The 25071-nt window shown below is 38.8% G+C and overlaps 1 protein-coding gene and 1 long non-coding RNA gene across 5 annotated transcripts in view; one reads left to right on the top strand and one right to left on the bottom strand.

Annotated features, from left to right (window-relative positions):
- Window positions 1-442: 442 nt before the first annotated feature.
- Window positions 443-2699, bottom strand: LOC135406555 (uncharacterized). Its single transcript, XR_010426336.1, has 2 exons — window positions 1652-2699; window positions 443-1375 (listed from the first exon to the last, which is right to left on the bottom strand). It is a non-coding gene; the product is annotated as an uncharacterized LOC135406555 (long non-coding RNA).
- Window positions 2542-25071, top strand: part of FAM174A (family with sequence similarity 174 member A) — a 34911-nt gene continuing 12381 nt past the window's right edge. Inside the window, exons 1-4 of one of the 4 annotated variants that reach the window (XR_010426332.1) lie at window positions 2545-2890; window positions 6213-6347; window positions 6452-6564; window positions 9637-10117. Coding sequence is in view for 2 of the 4 variants with exons in the window: in XM_064640869.1 (XP_064496939.1) it covers window positions 2607-2890; window positions 6213-6347; window positions 9637-9658 (441 nt within the window). In the remaining 2 variants the exon portion in view is untranslated. Of the gene's footprint in view, window positions 2891-6212; window positions 6348-6451; window positions 6565-9636; window positions 10118-25071 lie in introns of those variants that run through there. The other 3 variants (XR_010426333.1, XM_064640869.1, XM_064640868.1) reach the window with 3 other exon arrangements.

The raw sequence follows: 25071 nt of genomic DNA, 5'->3' as shown, positions 1-25071 counted from the left end.
TTAGCAGTCTCAGGGTCTTTCACAGGCACTCAAGTTCTTTCACCTTTCGAGTGTAAGATACAAAGTTCCTTATTTCTTTTTTAAGTGAGAAAAGTTCTACAGTTTACACTCAGATGGGGGAATATAACCCCAAGACACATCTTGCAAAAGCTGCTGTATACCAGGATGATCACAGAACATCACAAGTTTTTAAATTCTTTTTCCTGTCTTTGTCTCCAACCAGTAAATTAGACAACAGTTACTAACAGTCAGGTAAAAATGACTGTCAAATCAATTTCCATATGCAGGTTCAAAGTTATGTCAAATTTAATGAAAGAATTATAGTTCTCTCAAAGCACATTTTTGCATACAAACTTGAAGTTTATTTATACCTGACTCAAATAGTAAACAAATCTATGCATTTTGATGATTAAAACAAACAAAAAACAACAACAAAACCCCAACAAATATACAAGGACTTTATTAACTATTTTTGTTTCAAAATAAGGAACACAAATTGCTCTAGCAATACTCTTTTCTTTTTCCCTCATGCTTTGCATCTGACATGCAGTATGTTGCCACATCACCCTGAGTGAGCAACTCAGCACTGTTACATTTTACACAGTCCATGAGTCATGGATACTTCTTTAGGACAGTTTAACATCAATGACTGACATTCTAAACAGTATTCCTCCTTGACTTTTGAATATGACACTTTCCTCTGTCATAAACCACTGTGCTGGAAGGAAGTTGCTTGAACTTGTCAAGAGAAAATATACCTCAAGGGAATTCATGGGGTAGAAGTAGCTTGATTGGGAGTGGCAGGACCTGAATCAGTCAAGCCTATCAGAGTTATAAACCATGGTAAAAGCTATCAAGAAAGTTTATTCACATGCTCCATCCCTCCAGTACCTTCAGCAAAAACTGTTGTTCAAAGAATCTGAAAGTCTATTCCCATTAAAAGGACTATATTTTTTCAAGAGAAGATGTACTACTGATGATAGTTTAAAGGCTCACATGCTATTTAAATCAGTTTTACAGTTTCCACATTCCCCTTGAATCTGTTTTCAAAGTTAACTAACAGCTAAACTTGTTAGCTTGTTAATAAATTAACTAATCACTGTTGACATTACCTATATGTGATTCTATATGACCCAATATGATTGATACACCAGGCCTCTGTGTTTAAGGCCTCTGTGATAACAAGTCTGCTCATAAAAAAAATAAATCTGGTTATTACTTCAACTGCAATAATATTTCTATACAAAGCTTCTTTGCTGCTCTGGCATTTTATCCATTCCCTTCAACATAGTGACAAATGAGAAAGAGCTCACTGGTAATGTGGATTTCACCTTCTCTATGCACATGGGATCCCTGAAAGCCTTGTTGTAGTTTACTGTTCACAAAAAAAAGAAAAGAGAGAATAAAAATAATCGAATAACAGATTCTAACTATAAAAGGATTATCCTATCAGAACAGGGCTTAGTTTAAGAACACACATGACACAAGGACAGTAAACTTTATGACAGAGTCATTCTGTGGACAGCATTACCCCGTGTCAGGGCCCTGTCTCCTGTACTCGAATGCCCACTAAGCTTTGTAATGCTTCTCCATCACCTTGCCCTGTGATCCGCCCAGACACAACCCTGTCGTGGTCTTTCCAACACTGGACCACATCTGAAGAAAAAACTGGATTCCAAGCCTTCAGGCCCTTTTCCAACTCTTCCTTTTGCTCGTTGTCGAGGAATACATCTGGTGCAGGCCGCAGGGTTTGCGGCTGCAGTGCGAGATGCAGGTCAAGCTGCGGGTGGGAGCACGAAGCGCACGGAGACCGGCGGTGGCAGCAGGTGGATGGACACAGGGAGACACATCGGTAGCAGAGGACTCGAGAGGGAGAGGACTTTAAGGGGATAAAAGGCAGTTCCTTTGCTGAGGGGTCCTTCATCGAAGGCACCAGCTCAGGCTGCTTCCGCGTGACTCGCGAATGAACGAGATTTTGGGACTCTGCCATGGGATACCCGGCATCGAAGCGGGGAGGAAACCTGGTCCGACCGTGTGGGATTTAGATGGGGAATGATGCCCGCAAACCGTGTACAAAGGAGGACTCTTTAAGAGTCTTTGTGAGTACTAGGGAGTATTCCTTTGTATGCTGGTTTCGGGCATCTGGAGAGAGCCAAAGGGGCTCCAACCTGATCAGTGGAACCGCCCGCCGTCAAGGGGCTTCGGTCCCAGCAGTGACAGCCTCTGGCGCTAGGAATGCTCCCGCCAGACAGCCTCGGGAAGGGTCACGCTGGGAATTTTCCTGCTTTCATTTAACTCAGTTATAAAATTTCCATTGTTTCGCACGTAGACAGAATTAGGCTAGAATAGGGGGATCAGTTAAAAAAAAATAAAATCTCCCTTAAATCCGGTTACATTCCAAGTAACCCCTGAGCGACATTGGCCGCTCCCGGAAAAAAGATATCTCCAATGAAATCGACGGAACCCCCAGCGGGGCGGGTCCCAACGAAATCCATGGAGTCTCCCCGCGGGGCGGGCAGCCCGGGCCGCTTCCGCTTCCGGCGGCCGGACCGAGGCGGCGGGGCCCGGCCGCGCTGCGGGGCCGCGCCGGGCGGGACAAGCGGGAGATGCGGCCGCGGGCGCTGCGCGGCCTCCTGGCGGGGCTGCTGCTGCTGCTGCTCGCCGGCTGCGGGGAGGCTGCGGCTCAGCGGCCCCGGGACGCTTCCACCGCCTCGCCGAGCCCCACGGAGGCGGCCGGCGGGGCCGCCACGCGGAGCAGCAGCAGCAGCAGCCGCCTGGCCGAGGTGTCGGCGCCGCCCGAGCAGGGCCAGCCCATGACCCAGCGCGCCCTGTCCGTTCTGGTGCTGGCGAGCGCCACTCTCATCGTCTACTTCGTGATCCGGACTGTGCGGTGAGGGCGGGAGCGGGCGGGCGGCTGGGGAAAACTCGGGCAGGAGCGCTGGGGAGCTCCCGGTGTCGCCTCCCCCGCGTAGGCGGGAAGGAGCTCGGTGGGGCTTGGGTAGGAGCGCAATAGTGCTGGGCCTTTCCGACCCCCTCCTGTGCTCCCCAAGTGGCCTTCGTCCATCAGCCCACCTGAATTTAATTTTGTACTTTCTCCAGCAGGTTGTGACCTGTTTGCAAATTTCTGACCCGCTAAGCTGCCGAATTTGTGCCTCTCCCCGTCTTTCTCAGTAAACATCTTTCTTTTATGGTTTCTTGCACAGTAAACTTACCTATTTTGTACTTTTTTAATGGAAAGGGCCTTTAAAAAGCTTGCACTACCAGCCAACTGCCTTTATGTTTCTCATGCAGTTAAGTACACCATTTGTGACCATATTTTTTTTGTCTCTGTAGTTTTACTTGTCTCTGTCGTGTTTTAACTTGGAGCTCTTCCAGGCAAGGCCCAAATGTGTGGTTATGCATAAAGCACATTAATTATGCAGCAAGTTCTCGATGTACTTTTCTTTGTAGTTAATTATGCTGGTGATTATTGTGCCTGGTATTTGCATCACTTATTCCAGAAAGGCAGTCGAAAGGTGGTGTGTGGCATGTACAAGCATATACAGTAAACTGGGATATTGTGATTGCTCCATAGCTCTTACAGGTCATTCTTGAGAAGCCTTCAGTCTTATTTTTGTGTAGGATGCATATCTTGTTATCATATCTTAAAAGGAAACGTCATAATCTTTTTTAAGGGAGTAGGAGTAGACAAGAGCAATTCTCAGTGTTAGTGTTTCTCCTAACAGGAGCCCATTGGATTTGGAGGTGTGAGTAAATAAAAGCCTGTCATTACAGGAGCTGAAGAGGAAAACTCTCATCTACTGCCATTATTTTCTGGATGAGTGGTAGTTCCTTGACATTCCAGTTTTGGCAATAGGAAGTTGGCAGTTCTGCATTTGAAACTGTGGTACTGTCTTCTAGGTGCCACCATAAACAGGAAGGTTAAGCCTCACGTTATTCTGTAATTCTGCTGCGTCTTGCTTTTGAAATTAGGAGTAGATAAAGTGCGTGTTTTTGAATTTGAACTTGTAGCTGAAAAATTTTTGCAACAGTTATATAAGAAATAGAAGGTCTAAGTACAAACATCTCTTTTTTGAAAGGTTTTCTTGGGATGAATACATATGTCTTGCTATCAGACATAAAAACTTCAGGGCTCTTTTGCAACCTTTCAACCAGGTGACCTGCTCAGTGGATGAAGGGAAGACAGTGGATGTAGTTTTTGTGGATTTTAGTAAGGTTTTAGATACTGTCCTTCACGGTACCCTCCTAGACAAGTTGTCAAGCTGTGCAGTGAGCAGGTTCATGGTGTATTGGGTAAAGAGCTGGTGGAATGACAGGGCTCAAAGGGTTGTAGTGAAGATCTGCAGCCAGTCACCAGTGGTGCTCCTCAGAGCTCAGTTCTAGGGCCGATTCCGGTCAATGTTTTTATCTGAAGGCTGGAGTTTAATGTGCCATTAGCAAGTTTGCTGATGATACCAAACTGGGAGGTGCAGTTGGCTTTCTCAAGGGATCTGAATGGATTGGAGCATTGGGCAATCACCCGTGGCATGATATTTAATGAGAACAAATGCTAGAGTCTGCAGCCGAAACAGAATAACACTGAACACAAGTATTAATTGGGAGAGGACTAGCTGGAGGGCAGCCCTGCAGAAGGATCTGGTACTGCTGGTTGATGGTCATCTCAGTATCAGTCAACATGAGCAAATTGCATCCCAGATGCATCACACACAGCACAACAAGCCAGTCAAGAGAGGGGATTGTCCCCCTGTGTTCAATATTGGTGTTACCTTCCACTGACTACTGTGTGCAGTGATGAGCCCCTCAATTTAAGAAGAACAGTAAAGCACTTCAGTATGACTAGAGCAGGGCAACCAAGCTGGCAGATGGGCTGGAAGGCATTTCTTGTGAGGAGCAGCTGAGGACTTTGGGCTTGTCTGTTTTGGAGAAAAGAAGGCCTGAGGGTCAACCTTATGGGTCACCAGGGGAGGTATAAATGGGACATCAGGAAGCATTTCTTTACCAATATGGTAGTCAAAGAGCTTCCTAGAGAGAGGGTTGTTTGGACAATATCATAGTACCATCCTTTAACTTTTGGTCAGCCTTGAATTGATCAGGCAGTTGACTAGATGGTCATTGTAGGTCCTTTCCAACTGAACAGTTGTATTCTAAAACAGTCACAGGGTAAAGGATTTTAAGTTAGATTTTGTTAAAGTCAGGACACTGCTTTAGAGTCATAGCTATGACTGTACGTGAATCTTGCATAAGCATCTCCAGTATTCTTGTAGCTGTAGTCTTTTGACTAATTGGTATATAGAGAAAGTTTTGTGTCACAAGGGATTAGTTCCATATTCACGTTCCATATTAACCCATTAAGGAAAAATGTGACCATCAGCATTCTGTAAACAGATGGCTCTGCACAATGTTTGCTGATCTGAATTTTGGATCTTAGGCAAGGCTTGTTCCATGTGTGCAGGAGTAGTTCTGAAAAGCCAGATGGAAGAGTTCATTGTGTGGGGGCTCACATGGGATCTGGGCCCGTGCAGCAAAGCCCCAGAAAGTGAGAAAAGCAGATGTAAACTGTCGGTGTGTCTGTGATAAGCACTGTGCCTTAATCTGAAATGTGAGTCACTGCCTCTTCCTTCCGCATTTTGTGAAGCATACAAGGCATTGACTCTACAAGTTCTCTCTTATTCTGAAGTGTAGGTATAAACAATGTTTTACTTGATATTCATAAAAGATGCACAAATTATAATAAAAATTTTCAGTGTCACCCATGGCTTGTGTTACACCTTTGCTATAGCTTTGTTTCGTTTCTCTCTGATTTGATCAGCTGTTCTTTACAGATGCATAAAACGCATAGAGAATATGTAACAAGGCAATTTTTTCTCACTGCTAGACCTGCTAGAAGTATACATTTGCATGTATTTTTACTTGGCTCTTACATTTAGCTGCCAAGTGCCTGTGTAGGCTTTTTGTATTCAATACGGTAATTCTGTACAAAACTACAGATGACATTCTTATTGGCCTTAATCATTTCATGTAAACTGTTGACTCTTAAAATTGTCTGCCCTCTGAATTTCATAGAGCAGAGTGTTTACATGTCACTTATAAATTTTAAGAAACTTATACTAAATATCAATATAGAGGTATTTTAAGGAATAGTTTTCTTAAATTATTGAAGTAGAAAGTAGAGAAATATTCATGTAACTTAAATGTTTTAAAATACCTTTCAGGCTCAGAAGGCGAAACAGAAAAACCCGAAGATATGGAGTTTTGGACACAAACATAGAAAACATGGAGCTGACCCCATTAGAGCAAGATGATGATGATGATGATACAACACTATTTGATGCCAATCATCCTCGAAGGTTAGTATTTAGAACCCAAGTGTACTTCTAGCAATAGAAGTGAAGGAGTGTGGGTGATAAGCAGTTTCTTTGAGAAAGCTCACTACTGTGTTTCGTATGCATAGTTGGAGAAGGGATGTCAAGATCACTTGAATTTTAAATGGGGAAGAATTTAGTGGGCAAGAAGATAAGCACCATTTGTCTTCAGCATGTGAATTCCAGAGAAATGGAGAGGAAGGTAGGATATTTTTGTTAAAAATACAGTGTCATTATTGAAGCTTATGTTAAAGTCAACAACTAGCTTTTACCTTTCTCTTTCCTAGTTTTTTTTAGGTTTTTTTTCTGTTTTTGAAGCTCCTCAGGTTTTCCTGCGTATTTTCACCTGTGAGTTCTGCTTCAAGCAGCTTTGCTTCATTCTGCATTCTCATTGCTAAAGTAGTCAGCAGTTGATGATCTTGAAAGAAGTTTTACATTTGGTACTGCTGCACTTAAAGGCTCATATTCATATCTATGCAACTACATAGATAGAGGAAAATTTTGTTATATTTCCTTATTGTCTTCAAATTTGGTTTTATTTCCTTATTGTCCTTACACTTAAAGATTATGATCGATTCAAACTTAAATTTACACAATTCAGACTTAAAAGTTTTCCTTTTTGAGTAATTGCCACCACACTGCACATATGAAGATAGAGTAAAAAAAGTTGATAGTATTTTCATAGTGAGGACTACTGTCAAGTACCAGAAGATATAAATGATGAATTCTGCCAGTCACAGCAAATAGTTGAATCACGCTGTTTAATGTTAGACTGAATAAGCCTCAAGCAGAACAATTCAACAGATGCAATACATGGTGTCTCAAATGAATTAGAAGTATTGGTATAGTAAGGTGTTCTGCTGTTTGTCAGGAAATAACGTTGGGTGCAGTTCTGGAAACTGAAGTGAAAGGTTCAGTCTCTTTTAACTTTGTCTCCTTAGGGGGAATCTTTCTGATTAATTTTTTTTCATAAGTCAAAGTCTGTCTTTCTGGGGTTTTTCCACCGCACACTAGAATAAACTAGTTGGAATATCTACACTTAGCATTCCTCTGTATTACAGAATCATGTGGCTCTTATAGTTATCCCATGTTACTAGTCTTGCTCCAGTATAATTGTCACACTGTATCCAGGAATTCCCTCAATGTCTTCCTTAAATCTCTTAACTTCTGTTGTAATTCAGCATACTGACTAGACTTTGAGGTATTTGATGGCCAGTTAACATGATATTCTTTATAAATGTTTATTTGCAGGAGTATCAAGTATATTGTTTAGTAGGAAGTACCGTCATAATAATTGTGTCATCATTAACAAATAGTATTGTACAATTACAATTTTCAGAGCAGATTTCTGATTTTTCTTTTTTTTCCTTGTACTTTTCTAAACACTTCAGTCTGAGGGAGAGAAAAAATTCATTTGAGTATTTAATTGTAGAAGTATCTAAACTGTTGTTTCAATATCGCTGAGAAAGTATGTGCTTAAATTATCAAAGTCCTTATTTTGATACTGGGAACTTGAGAAAAAAGTTGGGCTTCAGTTATGTTTAGTCAAGACTGTGAATATACTCTGTTTCTGTATATTGAGATCTTGTGGTGTTCTCCTTTATGGGGAGAAGCTCTTAAAGTCATAAGAGTTACTTTTTATTTTGAAACTGTTCATGTGCAGCAGGAAAGCAATGCTTAACAATGGGAATTCACTCCACAAATCTCTGTAGAACAGCTTGATAAAGTGCTGTCCAAATTTTGCAAGGCAAGGGCATTGCTGGGAGGAAAGTTTGAAAGAGAGAGTACTTGAATTTTTTTTTTAACCTTAATTGAAGGTACTTTTTAAAGTTAATTCATTTCGCCTTGTTTCAACTAAGTCTTTTGCATCTGCATTGAAGCTTAGTAATCAGTCTTCGTGTCACTGCTTAAGTAAGAATGACCAAAGGCAGCACAAAATATGTAAATAATCAAAGAGTCGCTGAGGACAACCTGATGAAAATAATACTCAGGTATTCTCAGGAGATGTCGTTACACTTTGTCCTGACGTTTGCAGTAATTCAGAGAAAGGATTGGTTGGAGTTTTTTAAGGTAGCATAAATATATAGTCAGGCTTGGAGCAACTGATTAGAGAACAACAAAGAGAGGCCCTTAGTGGTTTTTGGATTTAGTGCTTTGTTGAGTAAAGAACAGTTGCACTTTTGCCTAACTTATCATCAACAATTTGCTTATTCAGTGCATAAGTTTCTTTTCCTCATAACTCATAATAGAAGGCACGAAAAAACTGAACATAGTTGCAGGAAATTCTAATCTACATGTTCATATAAATTTGTTATTGACATCAAATTATTATCTTTTTTCTTTATTTCTTTATGACCTGTTTGTGGTATCCACTCTGCTTTCATTTTTCTTGATTGAAACAATCAGGCTTTTTTTAAGGTGATGGTCTGCAGCACAGTATGCATATGTTAGAAATTCCTAGAGGCTAGTTCTGGGCTAGCTGATAAGTTTATATGACCTTTCCAAGACTAGGCAGAGAAACTGGCTTCTGTCCTAAAATCACCGTAGTAGTGTACTGGTGTCCAGATACAGTTTTCTCCAGTATTTTCTTTCAGAGATGTATGGAAAAAAAGTCCCCAGTGCCCCCTGTTGTAACACAGGTGCAGTTTAAGGGTACTCCCACTGTTACCATCACCATGCCCCTAATCTCTCTGCTGCTGCAGTTTGGAGCAGTTTACCTGAGCAGGATGTTTTAGTCATTTTGTTCAATAGCATACTATTAAATGTCCAAGTTGGAAATTCTAAACCTTGGTTTCTCACAATACAGCTTTACATACATGTTAACTGAGGTATGGTATACTCATATCACGTCTTTGTTTTTCAAAGTTATATCACACTAGTTGTTTACAATCCTTATTAAATGACTTCACACAGAAACTACTTGCTTCACGCTGCAAGGTGCAAGGAAAAGCACTTACTCTGTTTTTGTTAGACTTACCAAAGTTTCAGTAGGAACTCGGGAGCCTTGGAAGTTCAAAAATACATTCACCATGGTAAATCCCTTTTTATTTTCATCAATGAACTGTCTCTCTATTTGGAAGGTTTAAATGAATGCAGTTTTGTGGCGCTTTGCTTCACAGTCCTATGGTAACTAAGAGCTTTTGCAGGCAAATTTACTAATAAAATGTCTTGTCTCTCTTGGCTCTTTCATAATGTTTAATCTTCAAAAATGTAGGCTAAATTTCCCCTTGAAACAGGGCATTTCAGATTAATGCATCTGTTTCTTCTGTTGTAGAGAAGTACGTGCCTTTCAGTGAAAGAACTTAATCTTAGAACCAGAGAAGGAGACTGCTTCATGGGAGAAATAAGAAGCAAGAGGGTATGCAAGTGTGGGGGGGCTAATTTAATTTGTGTATATTATGGCATCCTTAATTTCTTGCAATAAGTAATGTACCAATTTGTTGTACCTTTTTGTATATAGAGGATTCTAAATGTATAGCCTATGGGGAGAGAGTGCTAACTGCACTAAAATAAAAACCTATTTGGAAGGGAGATTACTGGTAAAACAGGTGTTTTTTTTGCTTGTTACAAATCTTGTATGCCATTAATTGTGGTATACACTTTTTTCCTACAGTAATCTGGAATGTTAATTTTATTTTTTTTCTGATATTAAATTGTAAGTAAGTATAGCCACTGTGGACTCCTCAGAATTGTTAGAACTTAATTTTAATTGGGGAGATGCTTTACTGTTTACAAATAAAAAAACAAACTACTGCCTTCTGTGTTGAGACTTTTTTTAAACTGAATTAATATGTTTTGTGTGAACTTCAGTGAACAAATAAAGAAAAGTTTACAGTGTTCCTAGCATTTAGCGTGATACTTCAACACTATACATTTTAAAAGATATTAATATAATAATGTAAAACATAGTATTGCAACATCTTGCTGTTAAGACTGCTGATTACAACTGTTGAGTCAGGGGTTTTTTTTGTGAGATCACCTGTGGTGAAGCAGAGATAAGCCTTTGGTAAAATACTAAATATTATGTAACTCTAAACTGGACTCTTAATATATAAGCCATTTGAAGGACTTGGGTCTCAAAAGACACAGTGTGACTGCAGTGCTTCATAGTTTTAGAAAAGACTGCTGTTTACTATAGATGTTTTGTTTCATGGTACTATTGCTGAAGTTGTTCCAAATTTTAAACTGTTAAACCCCTGCAAAATTGACCTGGTTCTGCTGTGAGATTTTTGTGTGATTTTTTTTTTAATGTAGTTTTTCTCTGTGCACAGTTGCTCATCACTCAGTGACTTGCACTCTGTTTAGTTTACATCTTGAAACATTCTTATTGTAAGACATGATAAAACAAGGAGATTTCTTAAAGATTTCTTAAAGATATTATCAGGGTGAATGGATAAGTTCAAGATTTTATTAAGAGATACGGAGGAGGTTCTTTAATCCTGAAATCTTTTGAAAGTGATTCCCTGCTTTCCTCAATTGGAAGAATATAAACCAAAAGATTTATGTTTTTGTCATGAGCCCTTTGGATGCTCATGACAGTATGCTTTGCACAAAATGCAATATGTGTAATGTTTTGTGAATGATCTGGACACAGGAATTAGATGTACATTAAGTAAATTCACTGGCAATACTAAACTGTTAGGAGCTGTGGACTCCCTTAAGGTTAGAGAGATCTTGCAGAGAGATCCGAAAAGACTACAGGGCAGGATGATCACCAAACACATGTAGTTTAACAAAGATCGTGTTGCATTCTCCACCTGGGATGTGGTAATAATACATACAAACTGGGGGACAAGAGGCTGGAGAGCAACGTTGCAGAAAGACATCTGGGCATTTGGGTTAATGGCAAGTTGAATCTGAGTCAGCAGTGCCCTGGCAGCCAGGAGGGCCAGCCGTGTCCTGGGGGGCATCAAGCACAGTATTGCCAACTGGTCAAGGGAGGAGATTGTCTTGCTCTGCTGTGTTTTGAGCAGTATGTCCAGAGAAAGATGAAAGGTCTCACAGGCAAGACTTAGAAGAAGTAGCTGAGGTGACTTGGTTTGTTCAGCTTGGAGAAGAGAAGACAGCAAGCAAGAGTGGCAGCAGAGTGGGAGGTGCTGATTTCCTCTCTCTGGTGACCAATGATAGTTCATTAGGGAAGGGAATGAAGGCAAAATTCAGATTGGACATAGGGCATAACCCAAAAGTTAGCCAGAGATCCTTTTGATATTTATTTATATCAAATTAGGTAACGAGCACTTTGTTTATTGATTTCCCTAAGCTTCACTCTGTTTAGTAGAAACAAAGATTCATTCATAACAGCTTCAGAAAGCCTGACCCATAAAGACGGAGGATAAAATAGTGCAACATTCTCACCCAAGCTTTTCATTGTTCATGTTTTAAAGAAAAGTCAGTGTCAGTTCTGACAGCTATCTGACTGGATCATGCATTGTACAGGGAATTACTCATTTCTAACAAACAACTCTTTATTCCTTCCACAACTTTTTCTTAAAAAAAATCTGGAAAGAAAGCTTATAAGTAAGATAAATGGTATTTATGAGGAATCTTTATGAAAATCCTAGTTTTAGGGGGTTTAAACTTGCACAGACTTCTGCAAGAGATCACTTTATTCAAAGGTCTTTATGCCACAAATGTTTTATAACTTGGGAGATTCCACAGGGACAGTGCAATATATTTGCACTGATCTTACTCCTTGAACCCACCTTAGCCACTGTCCAAAAAGAGATTTGTGACTATGTGGATTTCTCTTCAGATCAAATACAGTTAACTCTGATAGAGTCCAAAGGCCCCTCATCTTTTTAAACACAGAAAACATAGTTTTATGGGGATTTCTACTGAATCAAAGTAGAAAAATATATATCAACATTATTGTGGTGTTTCTGAAAGTTCTGGTAGGTTGTGAAATCAAAGTTTAACTATCCTTTCTAGCAGATTGATTTTTAATTTTGTTTTTCCTGGTATGAAATCTACATCTTGTTTTTAGTCATTTTAAGCCTGTTACACTTAAGCTACAGTGAATGATAGAAAGTGCTTTGTTCTGTTGCAGATCTACCACTTCTTTCAAGATCATTATATTTCATCTTTGTCTTGTCTAAGCAAAGCATGCTCAATTTCTTTCCTCACAAGTTACTATAATTGACAAGCTTACTTAGTATTCTTTCCAGTCCTGGGTCCAAGTAGTTTATGAAGATGTCAAAGAGCACTAGGCTTAAAAAGGAGCCCTGCAGAACCCCACTAGTGATCAGTCACTATGACTGTGACTATGATGTGACCCCATTCACTTGTAACCCTTTGTGCCCGACCTGTGAGCCAGTTCCTTACCCACCACATGATGTGTTTATCCTGGTGTGTGCTGGACATTTTGTCCAGAAGGATATTGTGAGAGACGGTATCAAAAGCTTTACTATAACAGATGATTAAATCAACTGGCTTCTCTTGATCCCTGAGATGGGGAACCTTGTCATGAAAGGAAATCAAGTTTGTCCAGCAGGACTTTCACCTCATGAACCTTTGCCAGCTGTGATGGATGATTGTGTTGTTCTTCAGGTGTTTTTCAATAGTTCACAGAATAATCTTCTCCTTAATTTTGCCAGGCACTGAAGTGAGACTGATAGGCCTGTAGTTACCAGGGTCATCCTTCTTGCCCTTCTTGAAAACTGGGACATTGCCAGCTTTCAGTCAACTGACACCTTCTGTGATTCTGTGTTTCTGTGATTATATGGTGATGAAAACATGTACACAGGTTGCTGCAGCTCTCATAGCTTCAGCCTTGAGATGTATAAATCGTTTCCCTTCCTCCCCTACCCATTTAAAAGATAAGTTACCATATTTTCAATTTATAACTGTTATTGATTTAGAGCCTTAGATTTTGTAGCAGCTTGAGAACCATTCAGTACTAGACAGTAAATGCAGAAAATAGGGTTCTAAATTAAATATGAATAACTACACATCTGCTTTATATCTGTGAGCAGAATGGTCAGTCTAGAGCTTGTTCAGTCTAAGCTAGGACACAACAGCATTCATTTTCCCAGAGGTCTTGTAAGATCAGGGCTCATTTGCCTGAGCAGCTGTGGTGCCTCTGGCTCCAGTGTTACCTGTTTTCCACTGACAGAATATGAAATATCTGAGTGCCAGTGTGCAATATTGATCTAACGAAAGTATTCATAGTCTTTTGGATATAAATAGAAGAGAGTGATTAGGATTTTAATTGATTACATTGGCAACTCTACCATTCTGGAAGAAAAATGCTTAAATTCACTTGTGTTGATGTAAATTTCAAGAAAAAGAAAGCTGAAGTAGGGTATATGAAAATCTTGTTAATTGTAAAATATATTGTTGTTTATTCTGCTATTTGAATATAAACTCTGTTGTCTTTGGTGCAGATATATCTGTTCTTAGTACCTATGAAATGGAAATATTCTCCTCAGTTTTTAACACTGTAGATATTGTTCTGCCCATTTACAGGCCTAGATATAAATAAGAAACAAAATTGTAATGTTTAAAATTTTAAATTAAAATAAAAACTCCTGTGTTAGATTCAGTTTTGTCTTATTTCTAAAATCACAAAAGGACAAAATTATCATTAAAAAATGCAGATTGCAAAGTTTTGGGTTTGAGTTTTGGGGTTTTAGCTGGGTAATGTTGCAGCTGTCACTGTTCTGTCACTTCAGCTGTGCTTTTGAGTGCAAAGTGTTAATAGTCACTGTAGTAAAGTACCTATACTCAACACCCCTTACGCCAAAGTGTGAGACTTGCCTTGAATATGACACTTCAGAGCAAAATCCCGATGAAACATTTTTAGGATTTTCTTTTGTTTAATTTCTCACAGCAAACTCAAGTTCAGTTTTGGGTAGCATATGTGCCATTCTCCAGTAAGCAAAACACGAGAAGGCAACTGTGGATATCTTTTATTTAGCAAAGTTAAGTCTGCAGCTTCTTAAAATTGTTTCTAGTTAAATGGCAAGGTAATAATAGTTTAATAGTTTCAGAATTCAATTTTAATATTTTGTTCAGAGAATATTTAAAATCTCAAACTGGCAGTGGTCTACAGCCTTGTATGTAGAGGAAGCAATATGAATTCCTTTATGCTTCAGAGCAAAGTTGCAACTGACAGTGGAAGGAAGAGAGCACATCTTTTGTACAAGCTTAGCCCTTGACCAACAAGACCATTTTGGGTTGTTAATGTACTATAATGACCACTGTTGCATGTGCCAGCAATGTCCTTTGCACACTTCAAAATCATATCTTCTTGACATCAATCCTAGAAATATTTATGGCAGACTTGTGAGGTACTCTGTGACAATGCATTGAAACATAACATACCCTTAAAAAATTCTGCAGCAAGGCCTCTGAGGTGTACATATGTCTCTTTTACTCCCTAGCTAGCAATCAGGAATCTAGTACCTAAGTTGTTATTTAATCTCAGTAAGAGGTCATAGAGATGAAGTATGTGTGCTATAAGAACTTTACTAGCATGGCAAAGTAATATTTTCTAATTACTTGTACTGTCTTGAAGTTTATGAAATAAAATACTGACTCCTGCAAGACTTTCACAGGAGTGTTGGTGGTTGTGGGAAGAAGATGATAGTTTCTCTCTCCTAATGCAGAAATATAGGAGAGTTAATGTTCAGCCTGTATTGCCTAAATCAGAGAAGTGGTATTTTGTTAGCAACAACAGCAAAACCAAAAGGGGTCACAAGCTTTTATCCTAAGGGTATTTCTGAATAATGTCACTGTTACATCTGGCACAGTTGTGTGACAGAAGGTATCCTGTCATCACTGGCAGAGCATCCATCCACTTATTTTACCCACCAAAGCCAAGTGCCCACCTTGTTGGGATTGCTGCCAAATAGTAAAATGTTCTTTCCAGAATATACTACCTAACACTCTTCTACTGACTCCTTGGCTAAGCTGGCTGGTAGTCCAACCCTCTTATTTCTTTAACTGTTGTCAGTCAGCATGGACTTCTCTTCAGCAGCAGCTGCCAAACTGAACTCTAATCAGCCAGGCTTCCTCTTCCTTACCAGTCAGGCACTCAAGAAACATGTTTGATTTAGGATTCTTAGTGGGGTTTTTCTCAAGTAACTTCCCAAGTGGGCCCCTCCAACCATGCAGTGAAGGTGCTGTGAAGAAGGACTGATTGACAAAGCAGGCAAGCTCTCTGAGCTGATCCTATTAACGCAAGAAGGCACTGCCCTTCACTGAACAGCTGTCAATGGAACATGAATGAAGTGCTGTCAACATATTTCTTCACTTTTTATTGTGAATTTATGTACACTTTGGGCACTTGATGAAGCAACAAAGTAGTTGCATGTTACAACATATGATTTTTCTGTCTTGGAAAGGTCATCATTTCCTCTCTGTGACATGTAAATACTGTCTTTTATGTTACGTGTTCTTCTGTTAGCTTCTTGAGAAAGAAAGGCTGGGTCCACATAACTTGAAAGATAATGAAATGGGATGGAGTGATGTGAAATGTTAAGAGGCCTTTGAGGAGCCATGAAATGAATGGAAAGATGAACCTTGCATAGGTATCATTCAGAGGTGATGTCTGCCTTCCTGTTTCAACAAATCCGCTCTTTTCCATTGTTTAATAAGTGCTGACAATGAGACATATCCTTCCTATGAGATGCTCTCCTAAGGAGGATCATTGTCCAGAAACAAAGGGAACCTGCAAGATACCAGCTTGGATGATTTACTATTTCTCTTGTGAATTATAAAGTATGCAGCAGATCATCATCATCCTGCCAGTGCAGAAGGCAAATCTGGTGTGTAGGGGATGCCTGAAGGCCCAGTTCATGGTTACGTGGCAGCAGTTAAGGATCCACTATTTCCAGTAGCTTTGATGATTGGAATTGGAGTAATGTTAGCCACTGGAGCAACAGGGGTAAGGCAGTCCTGCTGACAGTGTTGTAGTTGATGCCCCATGTTTGGAATAGGTGCCAGCTTATTGCGTGAGATAACTGCTTGAGATCTTCACTGCATCTACGTCAACTCTGCAGTACTGAACTGCTATGCAGCTCATCCCTTGGAGATTAGTGTTACCTGCTTCAGGATTGCAACCAAAGCCCAGAAAATGGAGTTCACTGAGTTGAACACACCACCAGCTCAAAAACTGGCTCAGGAGTGTAACCTCCTGCACCCAGAAATTTATGGCTAAAGAAGTTGCAGGGATCAGCCTGTATACCTGTATTTTTTTAACTGTGGTGGGTGTAGACTCAGAAACTGCCAACTCAAAACTACTCAGCAGCTTACTCTTTTTTTTTTCTTCCCTGACCAAGTTGTTACAGACTCTTCTGTGCTTTACTAGATATCTTTTGAAGTTCTACTTGGTAAAAGCTCTATCTCAGCTACCTCCACCTTGTCAATCATAGGTTGGTGCACCATACTGGCTCAGTGAGGTTTGTGTGGACATTGAAGGTAAAAGGTCAGGCAGAGCTTAAAAAAACATATCATAGATGAGAGAAAAGCTGATGAGTTGGTAGTGAGAAGAGGCCCAGAACAGTCTTGCCAAACTTAGAGCAAATCTTGTAATTTTTGCTTTAAATCATGCCTTCTTCATGTCTTAAATCTTGATTTAGTGATCCCTCTGTGGTTTATTAGTGTAGGTATGAGTGAAGATATATTGAAATCCTGCCATATGGGAATGTTGTATGCATATAGATGAAACTGTGTAGCCTAAATAAACCCTTTGAACTAAAGTGGCAGGCTGACCTAGACATAGTCACTCAGGCATGCACAAACAGGACAGTTGTATAAGTCATGTCTTGTATTTGTGACAGATTTTTTCTTAAGGTGAATGCATCTTTGTAACCAAGCGCCTTCTATATATAGATGTCAGCTCAGACAAGTGGCAGATAATATTTTCATTTCAAATATAGTATTGATGTGAAAAAGCAATGGTGGCTATGTCTCATTACAATGTATTTAATTCCCTCTTGAGCTCTATTTGAAATAGATTCTTCTAGTTCTCAATACAGTGTACTAAGAGAAGATACAGTTTATTAACAAGCTGTGTGCATATTTAACTCCAGAATAACTGCTCTACTCACAGCTCTGCCTTGCGATGCATTAATATTGACGCTTACTTAAATTAAACAAGCAAAGTTATCAAAGCACTTAATCATATACTTGATTCCCACAGAGGTCAGCTGGATTTAACTTGATGTCTTATGTCTCTGCTTATCTTGAAGCATTTCAAATAGCAGTAATGAAATTCCAGTTTGTTTGGAAAAATCAGGTAACTATACCAGGCTACTGCAAAGCCATTCCCTGTGTGAAGTATGCAGACAGACACCATACCTTGTTTATGTCAATAAATTATGTGTTGCTTAGTATAACTAAGTGAAACTTGACAGACCATAATGTTCTGTCTTACTCTGAAGTAGATATATTTAAATTAGTCATATGAAGTACTTGGAAATGACTTTCATATGAAGAACTTGCAAAGCACTTTGATTGCACTTGTTCCTCAACAGATACTCAGAAGGTTATATGCTTCAGTGTGCCAAAAAGAGGAACACTCATTCAACTTAAAATTTGCAATTACGTATTTAATGGCAGGATGCAATATCAAAAATTCAGCTACATGATGTGTTAAACATTATTCTTTGCTTTATATTGAAGTAAAAATTTGATCAGGTTTCGCTAGACAATCAAATTCTGTGATATCTTCAAAAATAAATGAATTTAATTTGCTCGAAGATTCTTGTTTGATATGAGTCTGTGTTTAAGACAGATGGAAATCTGTACATGAATTCTGTAATATCTGTTTCAAGTAATCTTTAGTGTTACCTTAAGGGGTTTTTTTTGGTCTTCTTCCTGATCAGAAGTCTGGTTTTCTTTTTTTTTTTTTTACTGTTTTTCATGTACATAGAATAACAATGGGGGTTGCACGCTTTTTTTTTAAATCTTAAATCTAAACTTTTTCAATATTGTAGTTGATTGCTTAGTTAGAACTGATCATGAATATTTATATAGGGAGTATTTCAAACAGAAGTTCTCTGACACTTGTTAGGTTCTGTCACATCACATTGCATAGAAAGCACTTAAAATAGCTGAAGTTACAATACAAAATCAAGTGCTTAAATGTTGGAAAGTATCATTCAGATTTTCTGAGCAACCTTATTTTAGTTCTTGTCTATAAACAAAATGATATTATCAATATTGCTGACTGTATCTCATTTTTCTCCCCACAGGACTTTCCTTGCTTACTGCTGGGTGAAGAAAATAAAGACTTTAATTGTACTGTTTTCTTCACACATTGGCATGACTTAGGCCATATTCTGAATTCCAATGTTTTTCTACATAAAGAGCAACTACTTTTCTCTTGGCTTTTTTCCAAGACACCCATGCTAATTGTGTCTTAGGCCTTCAAATGAATAAAACACCAGAAGTTCTTATTCCCATTTTGTAGTTAGGGTACTGAGACTGTGAGAGACTAAAATGTTACTGATTTCAGTAAGTTTTCCTCAGTTAGAATAGCTAGAAATTATTTTCTAGGGTGTTGAAGCATTTCACATGTTCTGAGCATGTGTTATTTTTTTCATTTTCATGTTGTAAGAACTTTTACAGATCAGAGCCAGAATCTTCTTTTGATTGGCCAACAAATGAGAACTACATAGTGAAGGACAAACTGGACAAATTTTGAGTTAAAACATGTGTTTAACATCACCTGGAAACTCAGTGGCAGAATTTGGGCTGGAATCAGTTTCTGTAGAGCATTGTTCAGTTTTGTTTCCTTTTCTTTTTCCGTTTAGTCTTGAAATAAAACACATAGATCTTTATCATCATGTATCCCTGGTTCATTCGCTGATTGTACTCCGTCTGGTGTGCTGAATGAAGCAGGGTCTTTTGGGAAGAATACTTTCTGATTATGTAATTAAGGGCTGTATTGCAGTGCACATGCACAAGGGGGCAACTTTCTTCTGCTATGATTAAAGAAAAGTTGTTTGTCTTTGGAGAACTGAGCTAGTAATCAGGAGGAAAAAATAGGAGAATGAACTTAAGAACTGTTAAATTAAACTTGCAGTTGTTTGGGAAGGGGGATAATTTATTAAATTTTTTTTGAAGGAAAAGGGATTTCTTTGAGGATAGGGGTATGAGATGATGTGTTCAAGGAATAAAAACAGTCTTTTGAGTACATTTTCTACAGGTTTCGATTTACTTCATTGTCTAAGAGAAGCTAATTCTGAATTTATTTGCTTTGAATAACCTGTTACAAATCTGGATCTGTGAAATGCATAAATTATCTAGAATTCAATAGTAATTTCTTGAGGCTGACAGCAGGAATTTAGTGGTTGGCAGACCAAAAGGTTGAAGGAACCATTTATCTGCAGTTGTAAATTTTAAATTCTCTCTGAGGATATGCTTTACTTCTGCTTGTAGTAGATACATGTCAGCAGTCTGTCTTGCTGTGTTACAGTTATGTGCTCTGCTTGCTTCCTTCCCAACCATTAGTGTTTGGTTTGCTTACAAATAAATGTGACAGACCAAGAGCTTAGAAACTAAGTAAATGAAGCAGACAAGAAAATAGACAGGAAGAAGCAGTGTCTTCAGTTTATGGCTACAAGATGTAGAGTCCACTACCAACTGCCACAAACTTTGCATCAGGTAGGGCAAATCATGAATTATTTGCTAGTCTAAACTCTTCTGATCGTCCACTCAAGAAAAGTGAGAGCAGAAGTTTTCCTTTTATTTTTTTTTTTGTAATGAAGGAAGAATAAAAGAATGTAAAAACTTCATTTAAGGGTCAGTTTTAAGTAACATATCTTTTCTGAATTAGGGAAAGATGCGTCCCATCTTACTGTGTAATACAAATTAGATGGTTGGGCTTGGTCTTCCTCTGCTGAAGTAGATTCTACTGAATGTATGTCTAACAAGTGCTGTTATACATAGATAAGAAATGAAATATGACAATAAGAAAGGTTTATTTTTATTCTGAGTGAGGAATAACTTTCTCATTAATGCCTAAAAAACTAACTAACAGGAAATTTATTAATGGTAGATTCCAGAGGAGACTGCTGAGCCTACCCACATCTGTGCAACACTTGGCCTGAGTTAAAAGTCAAGTTATGGGACCAGGTGGTAACCAGGGGGAAATAGCTTCAACACATCAGTCCTGCCCCCCCAACTGCCAGTGTCTGGGGCAAAACCAAGGAGAAATCAATGCACTGGATTCCCATTTGCATGTATGAGTGTAATGCTTGTTGGTCATACTGGCTCGAATGTGAACACAGACACAACACTTCAGCGGGACTGAGCCAGAATGGCTGCAAGTGAGAAGAGCTTGCAACAAACTGAGAGGTGGCATTAGACTTCCAGCACTCAGAGGTCCTGAAAACACTTTGGATTCCTAAGCTGCAGAAGATACAACCAAACTCAGTTACTTTCAGCTCTGCTTGTCTTTTAGGCCACATCATCATGGCTAGGCTTCGCGAACGAAGATTTGGGAAGCGTTGAGCAGCAGCATTTAGAAACAGCAGGAAGAAATAGTGGATAGCCAAGAATTAAAATCACTAGTGACTTAATCCTCCTGAAAGGAAGTTGATCCCTGAAAAGGGATTTGTATACAGAAGTCCACTTTTCAGATCAACGAAAGTTTGTGAGATAATTACAATGCATGTTTACTAAAACTTGGTTTAAGTCATTTCAGTGTTTAACAACTTGTGTTTGTTGTTTGGTATTCAAGATTTCCTTGGCTAAGTCTTCCTTCCTTTCCTTTAATTAAACATGATTTAATTCTCCAGGGGAATAAACATTTTTTTCCCCTCATATTAAAAATTATTCCTTGATTTCCTGTTATTCTGATGTGTAATAGCATATAAATTTTAGTGATCGTCCTTAGTAATTTCCTTGGCCACAGGGTGTCAGCACTAAGCATCAAGCCCAGAGCGCTCTGTTTCAAGGAGTTCACCAGGACCTGGGGGGGAGGAATGAGGAGCACCAAACCCTCCAAAGAGCCCCAGATGCAACGGTAGGGCTCCCAATAGCTCCTTCTACTGTTTAGAGACACAGTTCTCAACCTGACTGTAAATTCTGATTTCAAGTTTGTTAACAAATGGAGTTTCTGACAGATGGCTACAACTTGACATTGATGCACAAAACCAATTATAATGTTAACTTTTGCTGAAAGTGGCATGAAATATTCAGGTGAAAGGACTTTTTTTTCAAGCTCCTAAGGGCAGAATCAAGTAGAATGCAGGACTACCTTCCAGTAGAATATTAGAACTAGGAGAATGAGTTTTCCAAATTCACATCAGAATTTGCTATATAGCAGAGAATAAGTAGATACTAGAAGTAAGTCACCATATATTTTAGGTATGAAGGATGAGGAGAACAATAATTTTCATTACACTTAGCTAAGATAGATTTTACTTACAGAATTATATTGACCGATGTATTAAAATCATAGGATCATAGAATGGCTCAGGTTGGAAGGGACCCTCAAGATCACCTGTTCTAGCCCCCTGCCATAGACAGGGACACCTTTCACTAGACCAGGTTGCTCCAAGCCCCCTTCAGCCTTGCTTTGAACACTTCCAAGGATGGGGCATCCACAGCTTCTCTGGGCAACCTGTGCCAGTGCCTCACCACCCTCACAGTCAAGAATTTCTTCCCAATATCTAATCTAAACTGACTCTCTGTCAGCTTGAAGCCATTGCCCCTTTTCCTGTCACTACATGCTCTTGTAAAAAGTTCCTCTCTATCTGTCTTGTGGGCTTCCTTCAGGTACTGGAAGGCCACAATTAGGTCACCCCAAAGTCTTCTCTTTTACAGGCTGAACAATCTCAGTTCTCTCAGCCTTTGCTAATAGGAGAGGTGCTTGATCCCTCTGATCATCTAGGTGACCCTCCTCTGGACTTACTCCATGTTCTTCCTGTGCTGGGGACTCCAGGGCTGGAGGCAGTACTGCAGGTGTACTTGAGTATTTATATATTTGACTACTCAAAGTATTCTTGAGTAAACATTGTGAGTGTAATACTCAATGTATTTCAAGTATAGTTATTTTGAAATTGTGACTAAAACTAACTACTCCATGACTTAAACAGTAAATGAGTAGATATTTGTCAGTAATGGGCTCAGTTATAAGAGGTTTGTTAGCACTAAAATCTGACGTGATGCCCTTTTTCCAGCTGATGGGCAGGCATGGCTGAATCTTGTCATAACAGAGTTATAAGTTACTGTAAGTAATGCAGTAGTCTGTCCTTCATTCTACCTTCTTTTCAACCTGTTAAACCTTACTTCATGTTGTAACAATGGGTCTTTAATCAATCTATTTATTCATCCAGACTGCATATGAAAAACACCCAACAATGTGATTATTGTGTTTGTGAAACAAATTAAGAGAACTATGTAAAATTCAACAGACCATGTGTCAAAAACGTGGCCTTGAAGTTAAATATTTTTCACTGTCTGCTGCTTTAAAAAAGCTTTTTATTCACATATGTTATAATTCTTTACTGTGTGAAAATGCTTTTTTTTTTTACAAATATCACCAGTATTTTTTAAGACTAGAATATGTTGTATTGATTTCTTTTGTTTGGACTGTGATAGTAAACTCAATTTCTGGAAATAGTGTTGTAGGTGCTTTCTCATCATTCATTCATTTATGCCAAAGAAGAGAAAAATGGATGCAAAGAACTAAAATGAAATTAATCTTGCTGACATCCTAGATCAGGCTAGGAAAGTTAGAATCAAGTTTCAGTTGGGATCATGATGAGATTAGGCCTTCTGTAGCCTTATTTTTTTTAAGGACAGAAAGAAAGAAACTTACATGCGGTATTTTAGCATCTGTGATTTTACATCTCAAAAAAAAGTTTTTACAGTCAAAATTGTGGAGTACGTATTTTTAAAGTCCTTCTGAGTAGTGCCCAAATCTGAATGACCACATCATTGTATTTAGATTCTAGTAGTGCACTCTGCACTCCTATTTAAAAATATCCACCCTTATCTTTTAAATAATATGCTAGTGTTTATAGTTTCACAATTCTTTGCAATCTAAGTTCTTTGTTGAAACTTCCTTCATTTTTTGTTTACTCTGGTTAGGTACATGTTTAAAAACTCTCTATTTCTTTACCAAAATCTTTCTTTTACAATTGGAAGACCCCAAGTAACCAATACATTTTTTTAGTCAGGACAAATACCTTCCAGTTCTTTTGCAATTGCTTGCAGTTAGTTTGTTTACCTGATCTCCTACACGTCTTCTTGTGTGAACTGCTTTTATAAGTTCAGTACTGCTGCTTTTGTAAAAGTTTGTAGAAGTTTACTAAGTGATGGGTACTGGTGGTTGTGCAACCCAAGACAGAGGTAGGAATTCACTGAGGAAAATAGTAATTAATAAATTAAATACCTTGAATACAGCTAGTTCTCTATACAACTAGTGTACACTAGTATTCTTACTTAGTGTGCAAGTTAATATATGCTATTATTTTAATTCAGGAACTTAGCAATTATTTTAATGTGCTTGGTTATATTTGACACCAGAATAGAATTTCTAAACATATCATTCTGATATGCAGATGATAACTACTTCTGTTACTACTCTGTAATCTGCAAATGAAAGAACTTTTGATTGTTTGTAAAGAGAAATACAACTAAACTCTCAGAAAAAGGTAGGAAATAGAATCTGATGTATCATAGAATCAAAGAATATCTTGAGTTGGAAATGACCTGTAAGGATTGTTGAGTGCAATTCCCTGCACTTCACAGGATTACCTAAAACTGACTCATATGACCAAGTGCTGTGACCATTTCCGTGGGAAGCCTGTTCTAGTGACCGACCACTGTCTCAGTCGACCTTTTCCTAATGTCCAATCTGAACCTCCCCTGATGCAGCTTCATTCCCTTTCCTCATGTCCTGTCACTAGTCACCAGAGAGATCAGTGCCTGCCCCTCCAATTCCTGCCCTGAGCAAGCTGTAGATTCCTATCAAGTCACCCTCGACCTTCTCTTCCCCAAGCCAGGAAGGGTCAAGGTAACAAAATGAAGGGACAAGAAAATAAAAATTAAATTAGCATAGCAGTATCATTGATTGCACGCTGCATTTTTTGTCCAGCATTTTGAGTTTCATGACTGCTTTGAACTCTGCCTGTTTCTTCTTCGCAGTGACATTCATTGTTAATCCATTTCTAAACTGCGATTTCTTCTTCTCTCTTATCCCCTCACTTCTCAGCATTTAGCTGGTCTTCAGCTCCTTGTACTCCTTAATCACTCTTATCTTTCGCCCTGTGGATTCTTGACTGCCCTTCATGATCCTAAGCTAACATCTAAATGGGATATAAATGAGTAAACCCTGGGAAGCAGGTATTTTTCAGGCTCTAAAATTACTATTTCATACCCAGTGTTGCACATAAGAAACCATTTACAATCTCACTTAATTTTGGTGAGTTGATAGACTCTGTAGTGTAATAAAAATGTGAACTAAAATGGTTTTAGTACCTTTGTCCTCAAATAGACTACACTAATGACTATGATCATATGATTCATACATCCTTTTAAACCTCTTTAATTTTGGCCTCTCTATCCATAGGAAATATGGTTAGACTGTTTCTTGAGTACATAGAAGACACAGTTCTGCCTGAATCTAGGGGAAACTTTGGAAATTTTGAAATTCTGTGAGACTCTTACCAATTTTGGGTTTTTTACTGGTATATGAAGCATAGGTGTAGCTGCACTTTAATGTCTTCCTTTCTGGCTACAGAGTAAATCA

Source organism: Pseudopipra pipra, chromosome Z (genome assembly GCF_036250125.1).
Source record: "Pseudopipra pipra isolate bDixPip1 chromosome Z, bDixPip1.hap1, whole genome shotgun sequence".
In the NCBI taxonomy this organism is placed as follows: domain Eukaryota; kingdom Metazoa; phylum Chordata; class Aves; order Passeriformes; family Pipridae; genus Pseudopipra; species Pseudopipra pipra.
Note: the sequence above shows the minus strand (reverse complement) of the source record. Positions and strands in the feature narration are given on the sequence as shown.